This window comes from Sturnira hondurensis, unplaced genomic scaffold (genome assembly GCF_014824575.4).
Source record: "Sturnira hondurensis isolate 20B ecotype Veracruz unplaced genomic scaffold, ASM1482457v3 Scaffold0006496, whole genome shotgun sequence".
NCBI classification, from domain to species: Eukaryota; Metazoa; Chordata; class Mammalia; order Chiroptera; family Phyllostomidae; genus Sturnira; species Sturnira hondurensis.
The window spans coordinates 11566809-11579262 of record NW_028079127.1 but is presented as its reverse complement, the minus strand read 5'-3'; the positions used below and the strand labels follow the sequence as shown (position 1 = coordinate 11579262).

The 12454-nt window shown below is 38.6% G+C and overlaps 1 protein-coding gene across 6 annotated transcripts in view; it reads left to right on the top strand.

Moving 5' to 3' along the window:
- RAB3IP (RAB3A interacting protein) overlaps positions 1-12454 on the top strand; it is a 53964-nt gene that overhangs the window by 16190 nt on the left and 25320 nt on the right. For all 6 annotated transcript variants that reach the window (XM_037049461.1, XM_037049460.1, XM_037049457.1 and 3 more), the window contains 2 exons: positions 4216-4491; positions 5198-5456. In XM_037049461.1, coding sequence (XP_036905356.1) covers positions 4216-4491; positions 5198-5456 — 535 coding nt within the window. The remainder of the gene's footprint in view (positions 1-4215; positions 4492-5197; positions 5457-12454) is intronic.

Sequence of the window (12454 nt, the reverse complement as noted above, 5' to 3'; positions counted from 1 at the left end):
TTCCTTTGCCAGACTGGGGAAGTTCTCCTTTATTATTTGTTCAAATACGTTTTCCACTCGTGGCTGTTTCTTTCCCCCTTCTGGTACCCCTATAATCCGGATGTTGGAACGTTTAAAGATGTCCTGGAGGTTCCTAAGCCTCTCCTCATTTTTTTGAATTCTCATTTCTTCATTCCTTTCTGGTGGGATGTTTTGTTCTTCCTTCTGGTCCACTCCCTTGATTTGAGTCCCATTTTCCTTTCCATTGCTATTGGTTTCCTGGACATCTCCCTTCATTTCAATTAGTTTAGCCTTCATATGTTCCTCTAATTTGTGACTAAGTTCCTCTAATTTGTGACTGTACTCTACCAATTCTGTGAGCATCCTGATAAATAGTGTTTTAAATTGGGCTTCTGAGAGGCTGGCAATCTGTTGGTCGCTTAGAGTTATTGGCTCTGGGACTTTGAGTTCTTGCACCATCTTTTGGGCTGTTCGTGCCTGTTAAGTAGCAGGAATGGAGCCCTAGGTTTTCACCAGAGCAGGGCAACTAAGTCGCTGGGTTGTGATGTTGTATGTGGGGGCGGGGTCAAAGAGGGACAGTGGCTTCCCTCCGGCGCCCGCCTCCGCGACCCCCACCAGCACCGCAGCCACCACCGTCACCAGGGCCACGCGCCCCGCTCCACTGGAGTGTGCCACCACTGTCAGCCCTCCACCACTGGGTTCGCCCCCTGGGGCCTGCGTGGTCCGCCTCACTGCGCGCGAATGTGCGACCTTGGTCAGTCTGCCCCACACCCTGACTAGGTCTGGGCTGCCTGCGCTCCTAGGTCTGACCTGCCTGACCCAGCTCCGCTGCTGGCTCCACCTCTTACCGTCCCCGTTGAACGGTTCATAGCTGTCGGACTTCCGTATAATTCGGTTTTCTGGTCTCTGGGTGTGTCTTAGTTCTCCAAAACTTTTGTTGTATCCAAACTTGGTTGTGGGAGAAGGCACAGTGTTTCCACCTATGCCTCCATCTTGGCGGAAGTCCCCCAACACTATTTGTTAAAGAGGCTATTTTTACACCATTTTATATTCTTGCCCCCTTTGTTAAATATTAATTGGCTGTAGAGACAAGGGTTTACTGTAATTTTGTCATGTATAATGCATACTTTTTTTGGTCCAAATTTAAGGATGCACATTATATGTGAGTATAATGATCACATACCATGGTTATAATAATCCTGTATATAATGTATGTAAAAACATGGATGTGCATTATATACAGCAAAATATGGTATTTCTGGGCTCTCTATTCTGTTCCGATGATCTGTGTGTCTGTTCTTATGCCAGTACCAGACTGTTTTGATTTACAGTGGCCTTGTAATATAGTTTGATATCAGCATTGTGATCCCTCCACTTTGTTCTTCTTTCTCAAGATTGCTGAGGTTATTTGGGATCATTTTTGGTTCCTTATACATTTTTGAAATATCTGTTCTAAATCTGTGAAGTATGTCATTGGTATTTTAATAGAGATTGCGTTGAATTTATACATTGCTGTGGGTAGTATGGACATTTTAATGGTGTTAATTCTTCCAGTCCATGAACATGGTACATGCTTCCATTTATTTGTATCTTCTTCAATTTCTCAGTGTTCTGTAGTTTTCTGAGTGTAGGTATTTTACCTCTTTGGTTAGGTTTACTCCTCAAAATGTAATAAAAACCTTACTTATTACCATAAAATGAATTCACTTTATGGTAATAAAGTGATGCAGACCCCAGCTCGTGGGGTCCAGCACATTGTGGATGAGGCATGAGAAATTCACGTGGACTACCGAGTACTATGGAGGAGAGGGATAGAATGGCTTTTCTCTCAAAAGGAGAAAAAGCCTCAGCCCTTGCCATGACTGGCCTTTATTTCTTTTCTGGGCCCATTACATGATGGTCCTCGTTTACTATGACCAGGTTTGCTTTAGGTGGTTACAGAAAACAAAGGAGTCGATGCTGCTAATCACATCACGGAAGAAGGATATTTGCAAACGAAAAGGCAAAAGTGGGTGAACCGGTTGCACTTATCCTTGTAAGGTTTAGCATGGATTTTAGGAAGTTACTTTGCAGTAAATGTGTGCTGCCTCAATTCAGGGTGAGGGAGTTTTTGCAAAAGCAAGTCTCATAGCAGTCTAGGTACAATGCAGGCCTGATTCCCCATGGGAGAACCTATCCATGGGCATGGGTCCTGTCTGGGCCCATGCCACGCGGAATGGTCTCCTATGATAAACTATATTCAAGTGTAAGTGAAATTTCAGGGTTAGATGCTTGCTTGGTGTATATTTGTGTGTGTGTATTATGAATAAGAAATGAAAAATACTTTCTGATAAAAGTAATAAATTATAATTGAGTATTTAACACTATAAACTACTTGTTAATATGATCTTGCATTTGGCATAGTGAGTATTTTGGGCAAAAATATAAGGACTAGTTTATTTTTGAGGACTGAAATTATTATTTGGTACAATGAAAAGAACAATAATTGGATTTGAAGTTTGGCATTTGTAGATGCAGTAGCTACAGTTTTGATTGCCTGTATATATATTCCTGAATGTCTATGACATGTAATCTATAATTTTGAGAGAATATGTAAATATTTAGGCAACTCTCTCTTTTCCCAACTTTAGAGCAGCCTTTGTTATTCTTTATTTGGCTTGTTATTTATTTATTTATTTATTTATTTTGTAGAGAGAGGAGAAGGGAGGGAGAGAGAGAAAGAAACATCCATTGGTTGCCTCTTGTACTTGCACTGATCTGGGACTGAACCTTGCAACCCAGACATGTGCCCTGCCTGGGAATCGTATCAGCTACCTTTCAGTTTGCGGGACGATGCCCAACTGAGCCACAGTGGTCAAGGCTTGGCTTATTTTTAACACTTTTTATTAAGGGTGTGACAGTAAAAATTTGCAGCTTAATGAATGAGTTTTTGTAATATTTAATGAAGAGGTGTAGGTCAACATTGGTGCTTGTGTTTGGTAATTTGGGGAAGCTTTTGGAATTTATTATAATTATCCGAGTACTATTGCAGGAAGGAAAATATTGGAAAAGAGGTTGGGTTTAAACAGTTTGCAGACCTCGATTTTCAAGCTAGTAAGTTTAGACTTTATTCTGTAGACAGTGGGAAATCAGTAAAGGATTTATAAGGCTTCTTTTAGATTCTTCAAGTGGAAAATTAAAGTGGTACACTTTTTAGTTTTCATGAGAACTCTGTGATATAAGTGTGTAGTCATGGGAAATATTTTTGCTAATGGAGAAACTGAAGCATACATGTTATTGTTAGTGGCTGACTATGATAACCAGTGTTTATTGAGGCCATAGTACGTGCCAGATAAATAGCACACTGCCAAGTGTCTTATGTGGCTTGTCTCCCTTAATCCTTATAGCAACTTGGAGAAGGAAGGAAGTATTATTATCCCTGTTCTCATCTCATCAGAGGAGAAATTCAAGGCTTAGAGAAGTGTAATGCATTATCATGGATTGGATCCTAGGCCTATAAAGGACGTTTTTGGGACAGTCAGTGAAAGTTGGTTGCAGCCCGTCATTTAAATGGTGACATCGGTCAACATTAACTTCCCGATTTTGATGATGGTTTTGTGGCAGTGAGGAGATTGCCCTTGTACTTAGGATGGGCACCCTGAGATATTAGGGGATACTGGGCAACATGTCCGAAACCTATTCTTAAATGGTTCCAAAATGTTAATAGTTTCATACTCTTTGTGAGAGGTTTGTAAGAGCTCTGCAGTTCTTATGTAAATTTGAAGTTATTTTGAAAATATAAAACAAAAGGAAAACAGTGACTCATCCTAAGGAACATAATCGGCATGAAGCAGAACAGAACAGATAGGTAGGGTCTGTCTCCTAAATACATGTATTCTACTGCCTCTTCTAATTCTAACCAGTGCCGTGTGAGAGCAAAATTAAAAGTATCAAGCAAACTTGTATTTATTCCTCATTGTTATTTGTGACTCACTTGAACAGTATTTCTATCACTCTCAAGTTTATTTCAGCTCCGACTATTTGCCTCTTTTAGTATGTGTACTCTGAGGTCACTTAATGAACATTAAATGATTGTAATCTTTTCTCTTTGCTACCTCTTATCGTAAGCTAATACTTTATAATAGACTGTTAAACACATTTTATACTTATACATTATAATCTTACTTTAAATGGCACTATCTCAAAGTAATTACCTGCTTTTTGTTTTAACAATAGGTTATCTTATGATGAGGCTGTTGCTATGGCTAATGACCCCTTGGAAGGCTTCCATGAAGTAAACCTTGCTTCACCTACTTCTCCGGACCTCCTTGGCGTGTTTGACTCCGTAGCCCACGAGCAGACTACCTCACCAGGTGTCATCTACCGGCCTCTCCCTTCGTCTTTGTGCTCTGCCCCTCTCCAGGCTAATGCCTTAGATGTCTCCGACCTTCCTACACAACCTGTATATTCATCCCCCAGACGTTTAAATTGTACGGAAGGATCTGGTATCAGGTAGGAGATCATCAGTGTGCTGTTGTTTTAAACAAGTGGACAGTTTGCTTGGTTACCTTATTTTAAATTTTAATGTTTTAGAAAGTTTGAATTATATAGGCTTGTCCATGAGCAACAATACATGTTAATGCTTGACAGCAGGGGTCAGCCAACTTTTTATATGAAGGGCCGACTAGTAAATATTTTAGTCTTTCTGTGCTGTACAGTTGCAACTCTTCAGCTCTGCTGTTAAAGTGCAAAAGCAGTCATACTCAGTGTTGAAGGAATAAGCTTCAGTACCCTTTATATGTGGATACCGAGTTTTAAATTTCATATGATTTTCTCACGCCACAAAATTGTATTTTGATTTTTCTCAACTGTTTGGAAATGTAAAAATAATTCTTGGCTTACGCGCCTCGTAAAAATAGGCAGCAGGCTGGACTTACCCTGTTCAGCTTGCCGACCCTTGTTCTAGAGCGGCACTATGCAGTAGAACTTTCTGTAATGATGGACATGTTCTATTTCTGGGCTAATATAATAGCCATTAGCCACCTGTGGCTGTTAAGGACTTAAAACATCTTAGCTTTGACCGAAGACGTGCTATTCATTAAATATAGTCGCTGCCAAATTGGACAGACTTGTGTGTTATGACCTGAGTGTTTCTAGACCTGTGTTTATGCCGGTTATATTTGAGCATTTGCTGATGTTTGCTCACCTCTCCTTACAGCATCCATGTCACAGACCCAGCACCTAGTTCTACCTCTGGAGTAACAGCGGGGTTAACCAAACTAACTGCGAGGAAGGACACCTGTAGTGCTGAGAGGGAGTTTCTGCAGGGTGCTGCTGTGACAGAGGCTTGTGATGGCAGTGATGATATTTTCGGGTTGAGTACCGATAGTCTGTCCCGTTTACGAAGCCCGTCTGTTTTGGAAGTCAGAGAAAAGGGCTACGAAAGATTAAAAGAAGAGCTTGCAAAAGCCCAGAGGGTAAGCAAAAAGATATTTTATTCTTCTGTACATTATATTTGAAATTAACGTTTTTCCATGGAGTGAGGTAACCCAGATGAAATCATTATGGTTCTACAGCTATTCTTCACATGTGCACCGCTTCAGCTTCTGTTGGGCAGCATTCAGGAAGCTGTGAGCTTGATGAAGAAGTGAAGAAGTTCATCTCAGTGTACTGACTGGAAAATCAGATTCCGAAACTCTTTTTCTTTCCCCTACAGAGCCTGTTCCCTGCCTTACATTATCTGTAATGCACATGTGGTGGGTTTTGTTCCATGTCCGTTTTTACCTTCTTGTATGTGATTGGCTTTAAGGTCATTTACTTGAAGTCATTCAGCCCGAGTCATTTTGTCTTAAGGAGTTGTTTTAGTAATATAATATAACCTTTGCCTTGTAGCTGGATTTGAATGTTTTCTGTGCCTTGCCTTGGAGAATTTTCTTTTTCTGGTAACCTGTCCTGTTTTCCACTTGGTTGTCTTTGAAATTTCTGCTATGTATTTTCAAACTTGCAGCCATATATTTATTATTCTTTTTCTGAGACTAGTTAAATTTCCCAAGGAATTTCATGGTATTAAATATTCATAATTAGAAAAAAGGAAAAGTCTCCAATCAACAATCTTAGCTCTCACTTTAAGAATGAGAAAAACAGCAAAACCAGAGTAAGCATAAGGAAGGAAATAATTAAAAAGAAAAAAATCAGTGAAATTGACAATAAAAAAATGAGAAAATGAATAAAACAAAGTGCTTGTTTTTAAGAAGGATCAGTGAAATTGACAAACCTGTAGCAAGATTGTCCAAAAAGTGGCACAAGACATAGACTTCATTCAACAGCTGGAATAAAATGGAATATCATTACAGACCCTGCAGATGTAAAAAATGCAATACCGGAGAAATATGAACAGTTCTATGTGAATTTGACAACTTAGATGAAATGGACAAATTTACATTTAGATACTTCAGAAGATAGGCCAGACATTTTGTGGGTGTAATTTCCAGCATATTATGACATTTTGGAAACATGTATTTCCACCCCATCCCTACTCTACTTGTCTATCAAAAGCATAATACTGATTTTTGTATCCCCAGCACCTGTTGTGATATGGTGCAGTGGTATATATTTCTTTGTAAATGCTGTAATGAATGGCTTATGGTGAAACATCCATGCAGATATATTAAAACATTTTGGCTAAATACATCTTATCAGGAAGAGAGATGAATAGCCTTTTACGTCTTTTCCCAAAGAGAAGGGGTATGCTGAAATGTGATTGTATTTGTCTTCTGCCGTCTGGCTCAGACTCTGCTGTCTGAAGACACAGAGTCAAGTGAGATCCCAGTGTATACAGAGGTAAACTATTGAGCATATATATTTGTCTTTGAAAGTGCATTGTAGTTACTTACTGATTGGAACAGATTGCTGATTTCTTAGCTGAAGTTGGTAATTTCTTTTGAAACCTTTAGTTTGCTGTATTTAGGGGTATTGTTGAGGTAACGGAAATAATAATGGCATGTGAATACATGTGAGTGGTGGATTTCATGAAGAGTACAAGGTAGTGCAATATTAGTACTTACTCTCCTGAATTATGGCAGTTTGTGAGGCAAAATGAAGTCAACAGCCATTCTCCAGAGGCCAGATAGTTACCATTTTTCCATTCTTTTACTTCTAATCTCTTTGTGTCTTCCCATGTGGCTGTGGTTTCCAGTGCTCATCGCTCCTTCATGTAAATCTGGATTTCCATCTCACATCATTTTATTCCTGCTGGAAGGGCCCCTGTTAACAGTTTTGTTCTGTGTGTTTGCAGGTGATGCATTATTTTTAGCTGTTGTGTACCTGAATAGATCTCCCCCCCCCCCCCCCTTTTTGGAAGGATATTTTCACTCTGTAAGGAATTTTAGATGGGTAGTCTTTTCTTTTAGTACTTTAGAGATACTGCTCTGATACCTTCTAGTCTGCATTGTTTCTCACAAAAGTTGGCTGCTACCCTGACCCTTGTTCCTCTGCAGGCAACGCCTCACTGGCTGCAAGCAACTGGATTATGATTCAGGTTTGTGTAGTTTTCTTTAGGCTTTTAGTGCTTGGGACTTGTTGAACTTTTTGAATCCATAGGTTAATTTTTATAGAATTTGGAAACTTTTGGCCATTATTTCCTCAAAAGCTCTCACTTCTCCTTCAAGACTACTTTTACATAAACATTGGGCTGCTTAAAGTTGTCTCACAGCTAACTGAAACTGTGCATTCTTTTAAATCTTTTTTTTTGTGTGTGTTCCATTGTGGAGAGTTTCTTTGGCTACGTCACTTTCTTTGGCAATATCTACTCTGCTAATCCTTCTTTGCTATATTTAGTATGTAGTTTTTCCTCTAGCTTCTGGAACTATGAAATTCTGTTAAATAACTATTTTAATCCTTGTCTAGTCATACTTTCCTTCTCCTTGGGTGATAAGCTGGGGCAAATCACAGAGATCCTTTTATTTTCTGCCGTATTTGGAAGATTGCTGTTTTTGTTGCCTGATGTCCATTGCCTTAAACATCTTTGTTTCATATATTTTTTCCAGGCTTTTCATCGTGTCAGGTGGGGTGGAGGTAAATGTAATCCCTTTTCCTCTGTCTTGACTGGGAGGGAAAGTTCCGTTTCCTTATTCTACCCCAGCACAGAAACGCGCAAGTGCGCGCGTGTACACACACACACACACACACACTCACACTCTCTCTCTCTCTCTCACTCTCTCTCACTCTCTTTCTCTCTCTCTCTCTCTCTCTTTCTTCATTGATTGCTAGCTTCATGAGGATAAGGACAGCGTGTGTTTTTGCTCATGGTTATATCTTGAGTATGTGATGTATACATTTTGTTGATTAAATGAATATATACATGTATATGCAGTTACATTGTTGTATGAATAGACACATATGCATAGTATGTTCGTTAGGAACATACTAACTGCTTGTAAGCAACCCCTAAATTTTAGTGACTTAACCTAATAGAGTTCTACTTTTATTCTCTTAACACTCCAAAGCAGATGCTCCTGGTTGATAGGGAGTTCTTTAAGAATGAAATAATTTACAGGTCTGTGTGTCTTCTGTCTTGGAGCTTTGTGGTCTTTTAGAGTTTTATTTTTATCTGCACTTAACCAGTGGAATGAAGGGAAAAGAAATCATTTGGAGAAAGTACACCTCTTTTTAAAAGCCTGACTGAGAAGTGATACACATAACCATCAATCACATTGCTTTGGTGTGAACAGTTACTTGCTGCTACTTAGATGTGTGGTGGGCTGGGAAATGTAGACCCTGGCTGGGCCGCCACTTTCTAGCAACAAATCTGTACTGTGTGCAGGGGGAGCACCCACGTGATCATTGGCTTTCAGGTGCGGGGATGTCCGAGGTGATGAATTTAGTCTTTCACCTGTTTGGCCTTCCGTGGGTCATTGCTGAAGAACAGTTTTTGTTGGAACTCTGAGCCGGAAGTTTGGCTTCAGTATATCTCTACTAAAATGTAGCTTCTCAAATTCTGCTGAAACAAAATTACTGTGTTGAGGTTTGAGAAAATGCATTTTCAAGAAACGCTCCTGTTGATGCTTGTATTTCCTAAATTGTGAGACCTACTGGTATAGAGTTACTCTTCATCTTTTAATTATTCTTTCCTAAAAGAGAATAAAATAACTTGGACAATAACATCCAGTGGGATAGCTTGCAGCCAGAGAAGGTCACTCAGAAACACATACGTATACCAAATCCACATTCAGCACAGTCGTACTAACTGTGGCTAAGGATGCATATAAACGTTTACTGTATTCTTTATAAACAATTATTTCTTGAGTAACCAAAGTGCTATGGCATTATGTGAGGCCCTGCAGAGGGAAAAAATAAATTTTTTTTGACCCTGTCCTTAAGGTGTCTCTAGGCGGAGAGAAGAGACATGTGTATATAGTCATGTTTCACTGATTCCGCGTTGTACGTTTTTTCCTATTTTAAGTTCTCTGGAATCAGTATGAGTTTTAAAATTGCTCTCAGCTGGGCTGCAATCATGACAGTCATCAGTGACTACTTGCGCGTGGACTTGGTTGTAGCTGCTCATGTCTGATTAATTGAGTTGAGGTACGTGAGTTGGGTACTGTATTTGTTGGACTTAATTACTTGGTTAAATGTCTTCAAAATGATCTTACTCTGACAAAAAGAAAGGTACAGAAGAGAAGAATGGCATGTGGTAAAAGTCTGTGTCTTTGTCAGTTTCAAAGAGTTCTTCCTGTAAGTGTAAAATGAAAATTCTAAGCAAAATAGAAGCATTGTATCATAGTTTCATTGGTAGCATTTTTATTTCCTGATGAATGAAATGCTTATCTTAAAAATTGTATCTTAAATTTGATGAAATACACTTGATCAAGAGTCCTGACACTGTTTTAAATGTCTCTCAAATTTCTTTCCTCTGGTATTCCCACTCTAAAGCTGTATCTCTTGCCTAAAATACTGCAGTGATCAACTGCAATGTTTGCCTTGTCTCCTATCTTTTTTTTTAACCTAGTCACACCTTCCCAGTTATCATTTGAATTGCAAATCCGACTGTCGCTGTTCTGCTTAAAATCTGTTAGTGACTCCCCATTCATTGCCTTTGAGATAATTTCTCCTTGTCTTTGAAGTAAGTCTCAATTTCTTAGCCATGACTTTTCAGGACTGGCCATAACCCTAACTTTCTGGCATTATCTTCTTAATGGCATCCACTGCTCCCCAATTTTAGTTACTATAAAACTATACTGCTTTATTCCTTTATTTACATTTCTGTACATTTTCTAGTATGTACACATTACTACTGTAGTGCTTACTAAATTGTGAATCTGTTTAAAGATTTGCTACCCTTAGTACAAGCTGTGACTTCGTGAAAATCATGGACTGGGTCTCACGTTTTTTGTGAGTCTCCACCACTTAGATAAATGCCTGATGCCAACAGAAAAATTAACATCCAGTGAACACAAAATTAATGTTCATTGAAGGAGTGAATTTTGAAAACTGTATTATAATAATGAAAAGTACAAATTGAACTCTTAAAAAATACTCACATGAGCTACAAATCTGACTTCATGTAGGTACATTAAGTTGGACCTTGAAGCAAAAAGAGAAAGTAATCCAACATTTACGGGGAAAGGGCTAGCCCAGCTGGCCAGGATAGGTTGGGGGGATGCCGCAAGAATGAATCAGACCAAATTAACTCTAGTTTTACTGTATGGATCAAAGGAACTAACTCTGGAAAGGAAAATCGAGCACGTGTAAAGCATCTTTGGTATTAGGGTGAGGTTTATGCCACTTGGGTAGACTGTAGGGAGCAAGCAGTTCAAGAATTTTGCCTTCACAAATGACATGTATTAATCTAATAGATGGAAGCTTATCAGGGGGTAGTGTCTTACTTGGTTTTATATGCTGAAGGATTACCATAGTGCCTGCCTAGCAGGAAATGTTGAATGAATTGACTTAGTTTTCCTATATATTTACAAATTAGTGAAATTTAGAGTTCCAAAGAACCTGGTATTAAAAATTTATAATAGATTTATAAATTAAATTGGGAAAATTGGCATCTTTATGATACCTTTCTATCCAAGAACATGAGGTATCTTTGTTTCTATTTGTTTAGGTTGTTTTTTATGTTTGGGGGTATTTTAAAGTTTTTATTTTGCATTGTAGTCTTTAGCATTATGAAGTTTCCTCATCTTTAATGATTTTGCTCCGTATTCTGCCTAGTTTGACTGCTATCAAGATTGACAGCCCTATTATTTTTGTTTGTATTATATTTTTAGTATACTTTTCTGCATATTCCTTTTGTTTTTAATCTGTCTGAATCACTTTGTTTCAGGTATGTCTCTTGTGTAGAGCATAAAGATGGATTTTGTTTTTTTAGCCAGTCTGAAAATAATTTTGTTTTAATGGGTGAGCTGTGCCCATTTGCATTTATTGATAAATGCATTACATTGGGCTTGTTTCTGTTGCATGACTTTCAGAAACACCTGTTGTCTTTTCACTGTGTGCTCTGCTTTTTTGTGACCTCCTCCTCCTTTCCTTTTTGGCATTTTGGAGGGTTTCATTTCCATTCTGTTACCTTTAAATGAAGATAGAAACATTTCTTAGGCCTTCTTTAGCTACTGTCTTTATTCCCTGCGATGAGCAATACTGAAATTATCTAGTTACTGTTTTCTTCTTTTTCTTGTATAATTAAATTGTAGTGTAAATATCTTAATGTTAACCCCTGTGGTGTTGAATGTGCTTAGGTTTGTACTAATCGGTTTGTGAGCCTCAAAGTGATTTGCTTCCCTTTACTTCCAGTTATTATTTAAGATATTCGTGAATTTAGTTTCATCCATCTCCTGTTTTTTCTGTTATTTTTACACTCCCAAAGCTTGTAACATTTACATAACTATTTTGCCAGCTTTATCCTCATTAAAAAAATAAAATGTATTTTTTAGAGCCATTTTACGTTCTCAGACAAATTGAGGGAGAAGTACAGAGTTCCCAGAAAAGCCCGTCTCAGCACACGCACAGCCTCCTCTGTGGTCGACTGCACCAGAACGGCATGTGCGTTACGGTCGATGCACTTGCTTCGACACAGTCATCATCCCCCCAAGCCCTGCGTTTACATTGGGGTTCACTCTTGGTGTTGCATGTATATCTCTGAGTTTTAGCAAATGTATGATGACACGTATCTACCATTATAATATCATCCAGAATAGTTTCACTGCCCTAAAGATGCTCTGTGCTCTCATTATTTATCCTCTCTAGCCTCTGATCCGTGTCAACCATTGTTTTACCTTTTCCAGTTTGTCATATTAGTTGTCATATTATCAGTACGTAACATTTTCAGATTGGATTTTTTTATATAGTACTATGATTCATTTTTTTCCCATACTTTTTCTTGGCTTGCTAGCTCATTTCCTTTTAGTGTCGAGTAATATTCCTTTATCTGGATGTACCACAGTTCATTCATTCATTCACCTACTGAATTTTTTTA